The sequence below is a fragment of the Cyphellophora europaea genome, assembly GCF_000365145.1.
Source record: "Cyphellophora europaea CBS 101466 unplaced genomic scaffold supercont1.5, whole genome shotgun sequence".
NCBI lineage: Eukaryota > Fungi > Ascomycota > Eurotiomycetes > Chaetothyriales > Cyphellophoraceae > Cyphellophora > Cyphellophora europaea.
Window position 1 is genome coordinate 1,022,538 of NW_008481811.1, and position 16,136 is coordinate 1,038,673.

Sequence of the window (16,136 nt, forward strand, 5' to 3'; positions counted from 1 at the left end):
ATCTCAAGCAGCATGCCGAAATTATCGGCTGGTCAATGGATGACCAGCATTCCGTACGCCAAAGAGAACTTCCTGCAATCATACGATATCTTCCCTACGGTCCCAAAGTTCGGATCGCCGCCACCGCAGTACTGGGTCGTCTACATCCACGGCGGCTTCTATCGAGACCCACTCGTGCTCAAGGAATCATTCCATCCTACCGTCCAGCTTCTCACGTCTTCGTCGAATCAGTCTCTGCAATCGTCCGTCGCCGGCTACGCTACGCTGGATTACCGTCTCTCACCGCACACGAACCACACGCAACCTATTGACACACCACCTTTTGCGCAGCGGACCGCTGTATGGCCACAACATCTGGACGATGTCCTCGCAGCTATCAAGCAACTGCAGTCCGTCCACAAATTTGGCTCGAATTACGTCCTGGCCGGACATAGTGTAGGTGCTCAACTGGCACTCCTGGCCGCACTGAGAGCTGAGGACTCTGGGTTTCCTGCTCCCAAGGTGGTGCTCGGCATAAGTGGCATCTACGACTTCCCGCTCATTCTAGAGGACCATCCAGAGTACAGCGCTTTGGTATTCAACGCCATGAAAGAAGGCGAGGAGATTCCCGCAAGCCCCGCATTCCACAAGGCAGAACACTACGAGGATGCTGGTGTCGAGAAGGTCGTGCTGGCCCATTCTAAAGACGATGGATTGGTGCCCTGGAACCAGGTCGAGGCAATGTCCAAAGTGCTGCAGCAGTCCGAGAAGGGAGAGGACTACGTCTCGGTGGTTGAGCTGCACGGCCAGCACAACGACATCTGGAGAGACGGCAAGGAGTCGTCAAGAGCGATTCTTGCCGCTCTACAGCAAGCAGCGCTGTGCTAGCTACTCCATACCGATAGTCAGGCTGTATTGTATAGCGACGAACACCTTCCAGGGGCCCGAATACGGAGTACCCCTCGTGAAACTACCTCGGAGAGACTGTTCTCTACGCCGCACCTCACCTCCCCCCGGCCGCGGACTTGGCAACAGCCTTTATCGCCGTAAGCTCGAAAAGGCCTAGCTCGGCACCGCCCGGGCCTCGGTCTGGTATTTTGACTCCATAGCATACTCGAAACCTCGCTGCAACAACTCAGCACGCATGCCAAAGATCAGTTTACTATTTCTTCTTCTCTTTTCCCGCTCTCATAACTCCACAATGCTCTCTTTCCCGAGACACGTCCTTGCCATCAACCACGTCGTGCTGACCCCCGCATCTGAGAAAGAGCCTGGTTGAACAGCACAAACACAGGGTGCGTTGCAGCTAAACATTTCTACTGCCTGTACACGCGACCACCTTGACTTCGAACTTGACACAGCCCCCAGTAAGGGCGATTCGCATGACTCCGAGCTTACGCAGCACCATTCATCCCCGAGCCTGCAGCTGCAGCTTCAGCTTCCCACAGTCATGGCCGTCCGACCCTGCGGTGCCGCCTTTGCGCGTCCCCTCCGACGCGTGATCTCCCCCGCCGGTTCAAGCGTAACATGTCTCGTCAGCACGCATCAAGACCGCCTCACTTTACGCAAAACACCCACAAGCGCCCCTGCAACCTCAACACAAGCCCGACACTCGTCCCATGCACCCTCATCTCCAAGCGCCCTCCCACCCAACCAGAAGCCGGTAACAATCCAAACGCTACAAAAGCTCTACCAAACCCAAACCCCCATTACGATGCTCACCGCGCACGACTACCCGTCCGCGCACCTCGCGCAATCCGCCGGCACCGATATGCTACTTGTGGGCGACTCCCTCGCCATGGTGGCGCTCGGCATGCCCGACACCTCTGCGGTGACGCTGGACGAGATGCTGGTCTTCAGCCGGGCGGTGTCGCGCGCCGCCAACCGCAGCTTCGTCGTCGGCGACCTGCCCATGGGCTCCTACGAGGTCAGCACCGAGCAGGCCGTGCGCAGCGCCGTGCGCATGGTCAAAGAGGGCCGCGTCCACGCCGTCAAGCTCGAGGGCGGCGAGGAGGTCGCCGACCGCGTGCGCGGCATCGTGCGCGCCGGCATCAGTGTTGTGGGTCATGTCGGCCTCACGCCCCAGCGCCAGCATCAGCTTGGGGGGTTTCGCGTGCAGGGCAACAGCGTCGCCAAGGCGGAGAAGCTGTGGGCGGACGCGAAGGCTGTGCGTGATGCGGGCGCCTTCATGGTCGTGCTGGAGGCGGTGCCGGGCGATGTCGCTGAGGTGGTGACCGAGCGGCTGGGTGTGCCAACGATTGGCATTGGGGCCGGCAAGGGCTGCAGTGGACAGGTGTTGGTGCAGGTCGATACGTTCGGCTGGAGACCGCGCGGCAGCTTCTTGCCAAAGTTTGTGAAACAGTATGCGGATATCTGGTCGGAAGGCTTGAGGGGAGCTACCGCCTACGTCGAGGAGGTGAGGGCGGGCCAGTATCCCAGTGCGGAATACGAGTACAAGCGGGATCCAAAGGTTGCGGAGGCGCTGAGGGAGAAGCTGCTGAGGAACGATGCACAGCAGTCGCAGTAGTTCGTTGGTGCATTTCCGCTGTTGCGTGGTATGGCTGCTATTATCCGAAAGCCGGCGTCCTAGAATAGTAGACGATCAACTGATCATCGACCTTGAAGCACTGCTCTCAGAAAAAAAGACTTGCGCATTAGCCTCTCATCTCGTTTTCCATTTCCCCTTTCCCTTTTAGGGCCAACTGCCCCCCTCTCCAGGGCAGCGCGACCTGACTGAAACACGAAACACAAAGGAATATAGGCAAAAAGAGAGAAAAAAAAAAGAAGAGCAAAACTCACCCTCCACAAATTCCCCACCCCCTCATCCAACCCAGGCGCAAACACGCGATTGACATAGCAAAACAGCCCATCCCCCTCCCCCTCCCCTTTCCCCTTGCCCTTGCCCTGCTGCCCTCCCTCCTGATTGCCGCCCCCATCACCATACAGCCTCTTCCTCAAAAACCTCACGACGACCGCAAACGTGTGACTGGCGCTGACTTTCGCGACCTTTTGCTTCAGCGGGGGCGCGTCGCCTGTGGCCTGGAAGCGCACGGTGATCTTGTGGGTTGGGGGGTCGAGGGTGGCGGACAGGTGGGAGAGGGCGGTGCGGGCGTCGGTGGGGACGTGGGTGGTGAGGAGGGTGGAGGTGGAGAGGGAGAGGGGGTGATCTGAGGCCAAGGGGTCTTCGGAGGAGGGAGAGGGGGAGGATGGTGGGGAGGCCTGAGGGGGGGTGGATGTTGAGGGTGGATAGGGCCGGGTTAGGAGCTGGGATTCGGAGAGGTCGTCGCGGGGCGAGCGGGAAGGTTGTGGCGGGTCGTTGGAGGCCATGGCTGTTGGATCGTGGGCGTAGGCCTTTGATGGCGGACAGGTCTTGGTTCTGATTGTAAGCCGTTGTGGTTTTTGTCCGACTTACAGGGTGGAGAAAACCCCGTTGAGCGTAGCCGAGTAAGTCTTGGGCGATGCGAAATGGCGAAAGACCTGTTATGTTATATCCTGCTGATGCGAGCGTTTCGTGAGGAGCGTCATGAATGGTGCAAACGAGTGGAAAGTGATGTACGCTTCGGCCTTGGGATCCCGCCAAGAAGGCAACCAGGAAAACGGATCCTAGCTCTCAGGCGGCGCGAGTGTTTTGCCTTTCGAGGTAAATTGCACGTCTTTGATTACCTGCGTTTGCTAGCAGGGTCGAGAGGCTTTCTTTCGCCCAAGTTGAGTCACTGCTACTACATCCCTTGACCTTAAACACAACAACAGCTCGCACATCCTGATTCTGATCCCAAATTCGAACCCAAGCAATCGCGCACTAGTGATTACCCGTACAGCATGATGTGTCCCCTTCGATGCGTCTTGTCACCCTCAAAGGCTCTGCTCGGGGATATTCTTGCCCTTGACAGTCCCTTTGGTCCACCATTCCTCCATCATGTTCCTCCATTCCCCAGTCTGTTCTTGAGCCCAAGCCGTGGTGTATCCATATTGCTCGTTAATGGGAGTCGCGCCATGGTTTTTTCGCGCTTGTGCTAGGGCTCTGAGCTGTGCCTTGTCATCACCATAGTCATCGGCTTCTTTTGCGCGAGCAAGTGTGCGTAAGCCATTGTTGTCTTGTCCAGTGCACCATTTGAGGAAGCCTTCGATCATGGCGTTAAGCACGGTAGGCTTGAAGGCTCCAATCAATCTACCCTCATGGAAAAGAGTACCGACATACTTCTGGATCTCGAAGATGTATTCAGGCTTCTCAATATTGTGATTGATCGCTGGAGGCAGAACCATTTTCAGTTGGCGACCGATCGTCTTGGTGGAGCGACCATCGAGAGTGAGAACAATGACAAGATTGAAATCCTCTTCCGCCAACGTGTCTCCCCACTGGTCGAATGATGGTGTACGTTTTCGCTTGCGAGACTGACGTGTCTGCGGTGGGAAGAAGTTATCTAACACCTGACGATGTGGTGGACGAGGGGCCGATGGCACACGTGGAAGTGGTACTGGAATTAGATCGGCGTGAGGTAGAGGGGGAGGGTATAGAGGCGGTACCATGGGACGGTCGACTTGTCGTGCAGATGAGGGGTAGTGGAGAGCCGGCACGATATCGTCAAATTGCGGTTGGTAGAGTGGTTCGCGAAGATATGTTGCGGTATAGGCGTAGGAGGTTGGAGGAATCTGCTTAGGCGGTGGCCCTGTCTCCGGCGCGGCCAGCTCGAACTCGTTGTCGATCTGATCTAGGTTGTCCATTTCGTGTCGTGTTGTCGCGAGTTAGTGGTAGGTCTGAACGGGCAAGCAGAATCATAAAGTACGAGACAGATGTAGACTACACTTTATATAGACGGCAGGTGCGTGTCATCTTCACTCTATGGTCGCAGCTTCACCACGCCAGGCAGCAGGCGGTCAAACATTTGCTGAACTATCTAAGAAGGCGGTGCTTTACGTGCTATGCTGGCGTCAGGCTGGTACCTGGATCTCACAGCGGGTTCAACAACCACTTGCAGCTGGTACAATCAGACCCAGCTATTAGGCAGGACGTCTCCTGCAACCAAACCATCATTTGAGCTGATTCTGAAACACGAGAAATGGCCAGCAGCTCCGCAACTCTGATCATTTGTGGGAGAGAATACATTAATAAATACTGTCTTCTGTCAAAAGGGTAACATGGTCGATATCTGGCCGTCCTTCATGTCAAGCCCTTCAACTCATAGCTGAGTGACGAGTCGAGTACACCGCCGGATCTTTAGCAGGATACCGTTCAGCACCACAATATGGGTCACCGTTATTCAACCTCTCCCTGTTGGAGTCCAGCGCTTGTTCTGCGTCTCATACGGACAGATGCAAGGTCATGTCCCTAAACCAAAGGGGCAAGGGGAAAGAGCTTCTGAAAGTCCAGATGATGCCAGAAAGTGGAAGGACATTTGTACACTAAATTGAGAACGAGTATTGAAAGCTCTCTAGACCAGAACCCGGACCGCCTTGCTCAACTCAACAGCAATGCATCTGTGGAAGACTATTACTAAAGCACCGTTCCCGTGCCCAGTGGAAGTCATTTGACCACAATCCGCCAACAACCAGGCAGGCATCTGAGGTGCAGAGCCTCAGGATAATGGCCACCTCTTGCGAAGAATCGCGTGGTATATTGGGTAGGCTCTTATAGCAGCACAAGAGCCTATCATATTTGCGGAAGCCGAAGCTCGAGTCTCAAGTGCGAGCAGGTCTAATCTTTGGAATGAGTGATAGGTGTCTTTTGGCAGTTGTATCAAATCCTAGAACCAGTAATTCTGTTACTTGTACCAAAGTCCGTGATAGAGGTACTGTAGGTACTGATGAACTGGGTCCTCTAGTCCAACTGAAGACGACAGTTAAGGTTGGGGCTACCCCGGACTCCCCAGAGTCTCCAGAGTAAAATCCCCACGTCGCCAAACTCAGACTTGGCTTCCTTCTCACAACTCTCGGCAGCCTAGACGTGTGAAACAGACGCGTCACATTGAGCTTGGTCCTTGGCGATACACAAGGAGTCATTCAAGCTATTGTTGACGAGCACGTGGTCAGGCAACATGCTTGCCGAGCATTTGTGAATGGGCTGTTTTGGACCCACGGCGGGCGACAATTTCATTCTGTGCCTGCTTCACCCCTGTCAAAGTCTGCAAATTGCCTACAAAGGCGAGGGAAAGCGGTCTGGATCTGGTGCTGCGTGACACTGACTCGACAGCTGGACTAGACAAGAAGATCCCCAGAGAATCATGTCGGCTCGCTAAGACCCCAGAGCTCTTCGCATACCATTCCCATTGGTCATCTTCCCAGACCCCCAGTACGCGGTGCTTGGCATCAGTCTACATCACGAGACTTCCGCCCCTCCTCTTCCCGCTCATTTGTCCAGGATTCGATGTTTGACACGACTGCAAAGCCCTGCCGCGGCAAGTCTTCGGCTGTGGCCTCGCTAAGTGGACGGCAACAGGTTATGCCCAGGACCGCGCAGCCATGCCAAGTATGGGAAGAGTAACACATTGCGGGGTATGCGGTAGAAGGGCATACTCCTCCTGGCCCATATATGCTCCGAATGCTCCTGTATTCTAGTCCTCTTTGTGAACTTCTGTCTAGGGAACGGACACTTGCACTGGCTGTACAAAGTCAACATGGCTTCCACCGGGGCGGACAAAAATCTCGACGTTGCTGTGCAACATGACGAGCATATCAAGAACGAAGGTCAACTCACGCCGCCGCAGCGCGAGCTCATCGATTATGAGCCCCAGGCGGAAAAGAAACTCGTGCGCAAGATCGACGCGAGACTCCTACCAATCCTCGGTGCCCTTTACTCCATCGCTTTGGTCGATCGGGTCAATGTGAGTGCTCTCTACTCAGCCTGCTTCGGTTCCATTAACTTCTTCTGTCTTCAGATTTCGGCAGCTCGCATCTCTGGCATGGAAGAAGACCTCCAACTCTACATTGGCGATAGGTATACCATCGCACTGGTTGTTTTCTTTCCCCCGTATATGCTCTTTGAGCTGCCGTCAAACATCGTTCTAAGGAAGGTCGGCACCGCAAATTGGCTTGGTTTTCTTGCCTTCGCGTGGGGAACTGTGATGTTGGGACAGGTGCGTCAGCGTCTCAAATGCTCATTAGCAATATGCTGACTCTACAGGGGTTTGTGACTAACTACTCGGCGCTTGCCGCCTGTCGGTTCCTATTGGGATTCTTTGAGGCTGGTTTCTTTCCTGGTTGCGCGTATCTCATCACTTGCTGGTAAGGACCCTCATACCTATTCTCGCGCAGATATTGATCGCTAGTAGGTACGTGCGTTACGAGGTGCAACAGAGGTAAGCAGTTTGATCATCAGCAACGTATGTATGCTGAACTCCCAGACTCGCCTGGTTCTATTTAGTCTCCGTCTTGGTTGGAGGGTTCTCTAATCTTCTGGCTTACGGCCTCATTCAAATGCAAGGTCTGCAGGGGCTGAACGGATGGCAATGGATCTTGTAAGTGACCCTTGCACGTGCTGCCTCCGGCCCTCCCATACCCTATGCTTTCTCGAGGCCGCATTGACTATATTTTACTACCTCTGCAAAGCTGCCCTCTCCCCTGCTTCACTCATCGACTTGTCAATGGACAGCTAACTGTTATGTCTCAACAGTATCATCGAAGGCCTCATCACCCAACTTGTCGCCATTGGCGCGTGGTTCATCATCGTCGATTTCCCAGACAAAGCTCATAAGAAGGGTCTGCTCACCGAGCGCGAAGCCGCCTTCATCGCACAGCGCATCGAGGTTGACCGCGGTGATGCCAAACCCGACCCCCTTACTATGGAACGCTTCCTGTTCCATCTGAAGGACTTCAAGCTCTGGACCTTCGGTTTGATGTTCATGTGTACGACGATGCCCGCCTATGCACTTGCATACTTCGCACCCGTCATCGTCTACAGCATGGGATACAGCGTGGGCGTCACACATCTGCTTGGTATCCCACCCATCATCTTCGCGGTCATCGCGTCTCTGATCATCAGTTGGGCAAGTGACAAGTATAAGAAGCGTGCACCCGCCATCGCCTTCCAGGCCATCATTTGCGTAAGTCTGGCCCTGTCTGCCATTTCTCAGTCCCAGTCCTGTCCCAACTGACATTGCACAGATCGTCGGCCTCATGATGACAGCCTACGCTTCCTCCAACATGGCCCGCTACTTCGGCCTCTTCTTCGGCTGGGCCGGCTGCCAAGGCAACATCCCCTCCATCCTGGCCTATCAATCCAACAACATTCGCATGCAGTCCAAGCGCTCCGTCGGCAGCGCCCTGCAGATTGGCTTTGGTGCCATCGGCGGCATCATGGGCAGCACGGTCTTCCGCCAGCAAGACGCGCCTCGCTACGTCACCGGTCTGTGGGTCACGGCGGGCTTGCAGATGTTGATTCTGCTGCTGTTGACTGGCATGACTCTGTACTTCATCAGGATGAATAAAAGGGTGGAGCGGGGGACGCTGGCGAGGCCGTTGGAGGGGCAAGAGGGCTTCAAGTTTACGCTTTGAGGGATGTGGAGGGTAGCTGGAGATGGCTGCAGGAGGGAGAGACGGTCTGAAGGCCCAGGATACTTGAAGCACGTAGTGTTAGTCAGTGATGCCGACCTGATCATGCGTCTGAGGCAACAGCAAAAGTTGCCCATAACAATTGGCGAGTATCTTCGGAACTGAATTATCCTGGCATACAAATGTCCCTTTCGCTAGAATAGCTTCTCCTGTCCGGAAACACTTGTAGAGGAGACGAGCAGCGCAGCGCAGCGCAGCGCGTACCCGCCATTAACGAAGCCCAAGCTCTCTCCACCACGCCCTCTCTCCCACCGATACATCACATCACAGAACAAGCCACACCGCCCGCAAAGTTCCCCCAATGCCGCTCCTCCTTCCTGACCTGCCCAAAAATCCTCACGTAGCACTCTAGCAGCGCCGCCAGCGTGACAAACGCCCGATCCACCCCCTCATCTAGCATCACCACCCGACTCCTGATGCTCACACGACCCCAGCGCTCCTCGCTCATCACGCTCGGCAGGCCCACCTCATGGCTGTACTCGGCATAAACGTTTCCCTCGGCGTCCACCAGCCGCAAGGCCGAGAAGGCAGCCTGCTGCCTGCGCTTCTCATGCGCCCCGGCCGGAAGTCGGCCGGACCCTCCCCTCTCGCCGGACTTGCGCCTCCCATCACCTCCCGACGGTGCCAGGCCAGCCTCCTCCTCCCCAACGCCCACAACCACCCATCTTAGCCCCCTCTCCACCCCCCCTACGCGCATACCGACACGCATTCCCCTCTGCGCCTGCAACTCCTCATACCCGACCTCCAACACCACCACCTCGCGTCTCTTCACCCCGGCCTCCACCGTCAACTCCACCACCTTGAAGCCGCGACTACTGTACTGCACGCTCGCGATGTCCTCCTGCACCGCCAACCCTCCTGGCCCGCCGCCCACCACCTTCCCCACGCGCGCCTCCATGCTGCTGGGGAAGGAGACGCGGTAGCGCCCTTTGCCGTCCGCGGAGCTGGCGCTGAGGTGGCGCGCGGTGCCGGAGCCGCCGTTGGCGCCATTGGCGCCGAGGTTGAGGTGTTTGGAGGGCGGGGCTGGGTGGTTGCTGAGGATGAGGTGGCTGAGTATGGCGTCTGGGGCGGTGCGCGCGGCGTTGAGGAGGGCGTTATTGTTGTTGTTGTTGTTGCTGCTGCGAGATGTGGATGTTGACGATAAGGTGGCTTCCGTGTCTGGGGGGAGAGTGTGGTATGAAGGCGCTGGGGAGAGTGGTCGTCGGGGGGCTGGCGCTGTTACGGGAGGGCCGTAGCCCGGAGGGTTAGGGGCCTGCTGCTGTTGCATTGCTGCTGCCTCACTTGATGGCCGGCGACAGCGCGAGTCCAGCGAAGAATCAGTAAAGGAAGTCCGCCCTGGCGGGTCTGGCTCGCCGAAGGCTGTGACGTAAGGCCCCGCGGGAATGGTGGTATGTGTGGCCAGCAATCGTGGCCAGATAGATATACGGTCTGCCGTATATGTAAGTGCTTCCACGCGCGACAGCAGCCTTCAGTTGATGTGAGGGCCTACAAATCGATCCAAGGTGTTTGTGTAAGATATTCAATCCGCCGGCGATGCGGGATCCTCAGCCACTTATCTCAGAGACTTATCTCAGGTAGATATATGGTACTTCGTCGAAACTGCCTGTCAACGAACGCCCGAGAAGAACGATTTTCAGCACCCAAATAAAGAAACTTTCCCACGATGTTTCCTTTACTTTTCTTGTTTCTTGCCTCTGTCAAGGCTGAAGCCAAACTACGTGTAGATCCCTGAGGTAGCCCCCTCTCACACACTCGCGCGCATTCCGCACGGCGCAGCTTGCCAAGCGGATGTTCCTTACTGTACCGTACTTGTACGGGGTTGGCCAGCAATTAGGCATCGAGCCACGAAAGTGGGCTCCACATATACGTTTTGCGACCACGAGATACAGTACAAATACACAGTCAGTAGCTCGATCGCGGCACCCTGTGGGCAAGGTAGGGTAGCAGTGCAGAGTGTGGCAGTTGGGTGGCAGTGCCGTGCCGATCTACCGATCATGGCTGCTGCGGACAAGGCCAAGAGATCTCTGGGCGGCGGGATTGCTTCGACGTCATAGTCATGGGAAGGAAAGGGCAGAGGATGGATGCTGTGGGGGGGATGCATTGTGTATTGTGTACGTTCGTCAGCGGGCCATCGGACTACATTCAGGTTCGTCGCCAGGGACTGGGCTGGGCGCAAACCTGTGACCCGCAGTAATGGCGGCATTGCACAGGCACAGGATACAGTACACCAGCATTCAGGAGGCACAGGCAGACGAAAGACTGGGAAACTAGTATACTTGACTCGCTATCTGGTATCTCCCGGATCGTCTGCTATAAACAAAACAACAGCGTAAATCATTGCTCGGATGCACCATAAAGCGCAATTGTCAGTCCTGTGCGAGTCCTGCTTGCGCCAAATGATACCTCAATCGACAGAGCCTGCACAGTAGACAATATAAAGGAAATTGGTATCATCAGCTTGGTGAGTGTGGATAGGTTGTTGGGACACATGCGCTTCATTACTTTCCCCCTTTCAACGTCGTCAACCCATCACAATTCGTCCTTGATGGCGCCGGTGGCGGCGCTGATGGTGCTGCTCACGACACTGGCAGCCTCGTCAAAGGTGCTCGAGATAGCGTCCACGACCCCGGAACCTCCTTCGGCCGCGTCACTGGCCATCGATGCAACAGCACTCCTAGCGCTTTCGACGGCTTCGGAGATTCGGGACTGGGCGCTTTCAATTGCTCCTTGTTCGGGTCCATATAACAGTTCGCTCACTTTGGCCCCAACGTCTTGAGCCGCGGAGCCGACCACAGACTGAGCAGCTTCAATGTTCTCACCCACGACTTGAGTGGCCGATGTAAACTGCTCGGCAGCAGCATTCGTGACACTCTCAACAGAACCGGTTGGTGTTCCAAAGATGGCAATTGAGATAGCTTCCTGAGCACTGCTTGCAGCATCGCCGACAGCACTGCTTGCTTGCTCGGCATAACCAGCCTCCGTACCGTAAATGGCCTCACTGGCGACAGAGCTCGCCGATTTGTACGAGTCAGCAACGGCTTCAGAAGCTTGCTCCAGGGTGCCCTTGCTGGTACCATAAATCTGCACGCTTGCTGCGGCGACTACAGAGTCAACCTGTGCTTGAAATGAGTCCAACGCAGCAGTGTACTCTGGAGGAGGACTGAAGTACTCCGAAGCCACCGAAGATACGGACGACGCAACCGATGACGCCGAATCATAGGCTTCGCTTGCAAAGCTTGAGGCTTGCGACGGAATCACGGCCAGTCCTGTGTAGTAGACGGATTGAAGGCGGTTCATGACAGATTCGGTAAAGTCAGGCTCCCGACCGTGGATGAGCTCCGACACATAAGCCTGCACCGCAGCGTATTGATCGCTGGCGACGCCGGTGATTTGCGCACCGTAATCTCCAGCCTGAGAGGCAGCATTCTCATATGCACCACCAGCCTGCGATAGCGCATCTTGATAGTAGTCATCGGCGGACGAAGCCCACTCTTCGTAGAAGGGCTTGGGCGTCGCATATATCTGCTCGCTGGCCCTGGAGACAAGAGCGGCCCAGTTCTCTGCCGCAACTTTGGAAACGGATTCAACGGAACCACTAGGAGCACCGTAAATAGCCGTACTGGCAGCGTAGCTGGCCTCCGACAACGACGCAGAGGCTGCTGAAATAGCGACATCATATTGGGAATTGATCTCGTCTAGAACACTCTGAGCCGGGGACTTTGTTGTGGCACCGACGGCTGAGGACGCGGCACCCAGAAGCGATGCCATATTAGCCGCAGCCGCCGAGGTGGCAGCAGCATAGGAGGATGACGCGGCGTCGAGAGCTTGCTGGTATGCAGGCGCAGGTGTGCCATAGACAGCCTCGGAAGCGGCACTTGCGAAGCTGTTGATAGCTGGTGTAGGCGTACCGTATACTGCAACGGATGCTTCATTCAGAAAGTCGGAGTATTGCTCGTGTGCATAACCAACTGCTTCGTAGTAGCTTCGACGTGCCGAATTCAAATACTGCTGGTGTACAGGCGTAGGTGTGGCACCAACGGCCGTTTTAGCACTTGAATACTGGTCCGATGCGGCACTCAAAGCATCTTGAAGTCTCGAGGATGCGACGGAAGAAATCGAAGCGAGAGGTCCTTGCGTTTGAGCCATCTGGCTACTCAGTGCCGAATACTGAGATGACGCACCCGATAAAGCAGCATCCAGACGGGATGATGCGTCCGCTTGCGACCCATCCCAGGCAGATTGAATGGCGGAGAACATCTTCTCATGGACTGGTTTAGTAGTACCCACGATCTGGTCAGAAGCAATCGCCATTCCTTCATCGTAGCGTTCCTTTGCCTGCGATACTGCGTCCGAGTAAGCAGAGCTGGCGCGTGCCTTCATAGACTCCAATGCTGATTCCAGGGCCGGAGTTGGTGTACCATAGACAGCCGCCTTTGCTGCCGCGACTGCCTCATTATACTTGTCCGTAGCAATGCTAGCCACACTTTCAGCAGTGCCTTGAGGCTCACCGTATAAAGCCTTGGATGCTGCAAGAAGAGCACTGGAGTACTTTTCTCCAGCCACAGAAGTGACGCTGTCGACTGTGCCTTGCGGCGTGCCATACAGAGCCTCGCTGACAGCTCTGGTTACCTCGGCATATTTACCGCCGGCATCATTGAAGATGCTCTGAGCCCGCTCAGAGAAGGAATCATCTTCGCTCTCATCGAAAAAATCATCGAGGACAGGAATTTGACCTTTGACCTCCTGAGCCATGGCACCACCCCAAACCTTGGAGGAAGCTTGGGATGCAACAGAGCTTGCAGAGTCAGTAGTGTCTTCGACGGTATCGTCGAGCACCGAAGAAGCCGAAGATATGGGTTCAGCAGCCGTTGCTTCGTGGACGGCCTCGGCGACAGACTCCGAAATCTCATCTCCCACACTGGAGGCGGAGGAGAGAATTTGTTCGCCGGCGCCGGTACTGCCCAGCACAACGGAGGAGGCACTGGACGCAGCATTGTCCACAACGCCGGTCGAGCCGAGAATCGCAGACGAGGCACTTTCGACACCCTCCCCGGCCGACGACGACAGATCGGCTGCGGCGTCGCTTACGGCATCAGATGCCAGTCCCAAGCTGAGAGTTTCAGTAGTTGTAGTCGACTCCAGAATCGTTTTGGAGACGTCATCCAAGATATCTTGCGCGGCACTGCTTGCTCCAGACACGATATCAGTGCTTGTGCCCAGAATGGCCGATGAAGCGCTCGATGCCAGATCTCCTGCCGAATCGCTTGCTTCGGACGCGAAGGATTCCACCGATCCTGTGCTAGAACCGAGAACAATGGAAGATGCAGAAGACAGAACATCGTCGGCAGCTTCAGTTGCGTCGGATGCAGCTGAGGCAACGCTAGACTCTCCGTCAGCGAAAAAGTCAGCGCCACCAGCAGAGAAGTCCGACACGATACTGGAAGCGGCGGACACAGCAGCAGCTGGCATCGCGCGTGGCTCAAAGTCGTCAGTCGAGTCGCGGGCACGGATCTTCCATTTCGCCACCTCCTTCAGCTTGATGAGTTCCTTGGCGGCGTCTTCGGTCAGGGCCATGCTTTCCTCTAGAAGTTGAGTGGCGGTTCTTCTTGCGTCAACGGCATCAGGATGATTCATGGCCACATCGCTGAGTTCGGTTCGCCACTCCTTGAAGAGCTGCTTAAGCTCGTGATACTTTGCCCAGTGCTTGTAGGTGATCCCGTCCATCCAAGCCCAGCGCATTCCGACCTCCTGAAGGCCAAGATCTCGGATGCCGTCGAGCACATCGAGAGTAGAAGAGGCCGCAGTGCTGAGGCGGTGGTTGATGTTCACCTCGAATTTCTGAGCCCAATCACGCACCTTTTTAGCCTTGTCCTTGATTTCTAGACCGGAGGAGCGAATGACCTTGACAATATCCTCTGCCGCGTGCTTTTCAGCTTCTGAGTCTGCGTCTTCTGGTAGGCTTGAGACAACTGTGGTAATCTTGACTTTGACATTGTCCAGCTCATTCTCAATGGTCTTTCGCAGGGCAGTCTCGAGGCCTCGCCCAAGGTCCTCGATGTCACTCTTGTAAAGCTCCGTAGCAATGCTGCTCGACCGCTCACGCAGATCGTCCGCGCCCTTATCTGCTGCAGCAGCAAATTTGTCTTGCCAAGTACGTAGGTCCTGAGCGACGGACTCATCCGTTGCACGCGTAGCCATGGGCTTAGGCTTCGGTGCTGTGGCGGAGCCTTTCGCCTCCGGAACTGTAGTTGTATCTTCTTCTTCCTCCTCGAAGATTTTATCGAAATCAGCATCCGTGGAACCAGTAGATGCAGATGGGGAGGCAGAATCGGCGGTGGCCGCAACAGAAGTGACAGCAGGAGACGATTCGACTTCTTCCATGGCAGCATGAAGCTTCCGGCTCTCTTGGTATTTAGCAATGCGCTCACTGATCATGACGAGCTGTGGACGGACATTATCGCTGTACAATCCTTTGAGGAAAGGCCAGAGAGTACCGTCGATGAAAATGACGGTGTTTGACCAAGCATGTCGTGAGAGTGGGTAGGCAGTGTTGAGCACAAAATCCCGACCATTGGCATAGGCTCGCTGCACAAATGGTCTGGAGTAGTCTAGAGCAGGTACGATGCGGTCCTTGTGGACAGATTCTGCTGTATTCACTGCTTGACTGTAGTACGGGCCGGCAGCTTCAGAAGCCTTTTGGACGTGAGGAGCGATGTTGGACTCGTATAACTTGGCAGCCTGGACCTGGGCCAGCTGGATTTGTGGGACAGCCGACTTCTCCCATTGCGCAAGGACATAAGTTTTGGCTTTGCCGATTTGGGGAGCGGCGAATTTCTCGTAGTTTCGCTTGACTATAGTGGTCGCCGGACCGATTGCTTTATTGTTGACTTGCTCGGCATACGGTCTGGCTCTCTCGACGTAGGGGCCAGCATAAGTATCGTAGTATGGCTGCACGTAGGGCTGCGCGTAGTCCCGAGCTGAGAGGTAGGGTTTGCATATTTGGGGCGAGGCATCGGCAAGCAGGGCCGGATCAGAGGGACAGCGGAAGAGGACAGTGAGGATAGCATACCAGATGGTCAATCTATGACGAAGGGTCAGCGCTAGGTAAAAAATGAAGGGCTCAACAATTTTACCTGGCAACATTGTTTAAGGTCCATGAAGCCCAGCTCTTTCTGGGTACAACGGGCTTCTTCGTGATCGAGACTGTACCGCCTATGGGGTGGCCATTAGGCCTATCCTTGACGTTCTCTATCGGCCTGCCATTCTCTGTCACAGCCATGACAGCTGATGGTGCTCCTGGTGTATGTCGAGGAAGATTCGCGATGAGTGGACCTTATCTGTGTTGAAGCTCTCTGAAAGCGAGCATACGTTAGCACGCTACGGCGAGCTCGGAGTCGGAAAGTTGGCGCAGATTCAGGACGCCAGCTTCCAAGAGCAAACCTCAGTCAAGAGGAGCAGCGAAGAGATATATTACAACGACCAGCTTGAAGCTGGAGTAGAAACAGTAGATTGCCAGAAGGCGCAGGTTGTTGGAAGCAGGAGAATCAGATAGATGCACTAGGCTAGGTGCAAGTTCTCGTGTATCGACGTACAGGCGTGCAGGCATAAAAAAC

General features: G+C 55.5%; 7 protein-coding genes across 7 annotated transcripts; 3 read left to right on the forward strand and 4 right to left on the reverse strand.

Annotated features, from left to right (window-relative positions):
- Positions 1-12: 12 nt before the first annotated feature.
- Positions 13-867, forward strand: HMPREF1541_05657 (uncharacterized protein; the record flags this gene model as incomplete). The annotated part of the gene is made up of 1 exon (XM_008719997.1): positions 13-867. One exon carries the CDS (start codon positions 13-15, stop codon positions 865-867), a length of 855 nt encoding a protein of 284 aa, XP_008718219.1.
- A 562-nt stretch (positions 868-1,429) lies between these two features.
- On the forward strand, positions 1,430-2,506 carry HMPREF1541_05658 (3-methyl-2-oxobutanoate hydroxymethyltransferase; the record flags this gene model as incomplete). The annotated part of the gene is made up of 1 exon (XM_008719998.1): positions 1,430-2,506. The coding sequence occupies one exon, from the start codon at positions 1,430-1,432 to the stop codon at positions 2,504-2,506; it is 1,077 nt and encodes a 358-aa protein (XP_008718220.1).
- A 40-nt stretch (positions 2,507-2,546) lies between these two features.
- On the reverse strand, positions 2,547-3,306 carry HMPREF1541_05659 (uncharacterized protein; the record flags this gene model as incomplete). Its single annotated transcript, XM_008719999.1, has 2 exons — positions 2,547-2,606; positions 2,779-3,306. 2 exons carry the CDS (start codon positions 3,304-3,306, stop codon positions 2,547-2,549), a joined length of 588 nt encoding a protein of 195 aa, XP_008718221.1.
- A 525-nt stretch (positions 3,307-3,831) lies between these two features.
- Positions 3,832-4,701, reverse strand: HMPREF1541_05660 (uncharacterized protein; the record flags this gene model as incomplete). Its single annotated transcript, XM_008720000.1, has 1 exon — positions 3,832-4,701. The coding sequence occupies one exon, from the start codon at positions 4,699-4,701 to the stop codon at positions 3,832-3,834; it is 870 nt and encodes a 289-aa protein (XP_008718222.1).
- Positions 4,702-6,590: 1,889 nt separating this feature from the next.
- On the forward strand, positions 6,591-8,466 carry HMPREF1541_05661 (uncharacterized protein; the record flags this gene model as incomplete). Its single annotated transcript, XM_008720001.1, has 7 exons — positions 6,591-6,797; positions 6,852-7,049; positions 7,097-7,197; positions 7,245-7,271; positions 7,317-7,430; positions 7,586-8,015; positions 8,077-8,466. The coding sequence occupies 7 exons, from the start codon at positions 6,591-6,593 to the stop codon at positions 8,464-8,466; spliced, it is 1,467 nt and encodes a 488-aa protein (XP_008718223.1).
- Positions 8,467-8,782: 316 nt separating this feature from the next.
- On the reverse strand, positions 8,783-9,790 carry HMPREF1541_05662 (uncharacterized protein; the record flags this gene model as incomplete). The annotated part of the gene is made up of 1 exon (XM_008720002.1): positions 8,783-9,790. One exon carries the CDS (start codon positions 9,788-9,790, stop codon positions 8,783-8,785), a length of 1,008 nt encoding a protein of 335 aa, XP_008718224.1.
- A 1,262-nt stretch (positions 9,791-11,052) lies between these two features.
- On the reverse strand, positions 11,053-15,802 carry HMPREF1541_05663 (uncharacterized protein; the record flags this gene model as incomplete). The annotated part of the gene is made up of 2 exons (XM_008720003.1): positions 11,053-15,604; positions 15,657-15,802. The coding sequence occupies 2 exons, from the start codon at positions 15,800-15,802 to the stop codon at positions 11,053-11,055; spliced, it is 4,698 nt and encodes a 1,565-aa protein (XP_008718225.1).
- Positions 15,803-16,136: the final 334 nt, after the last annotated feature.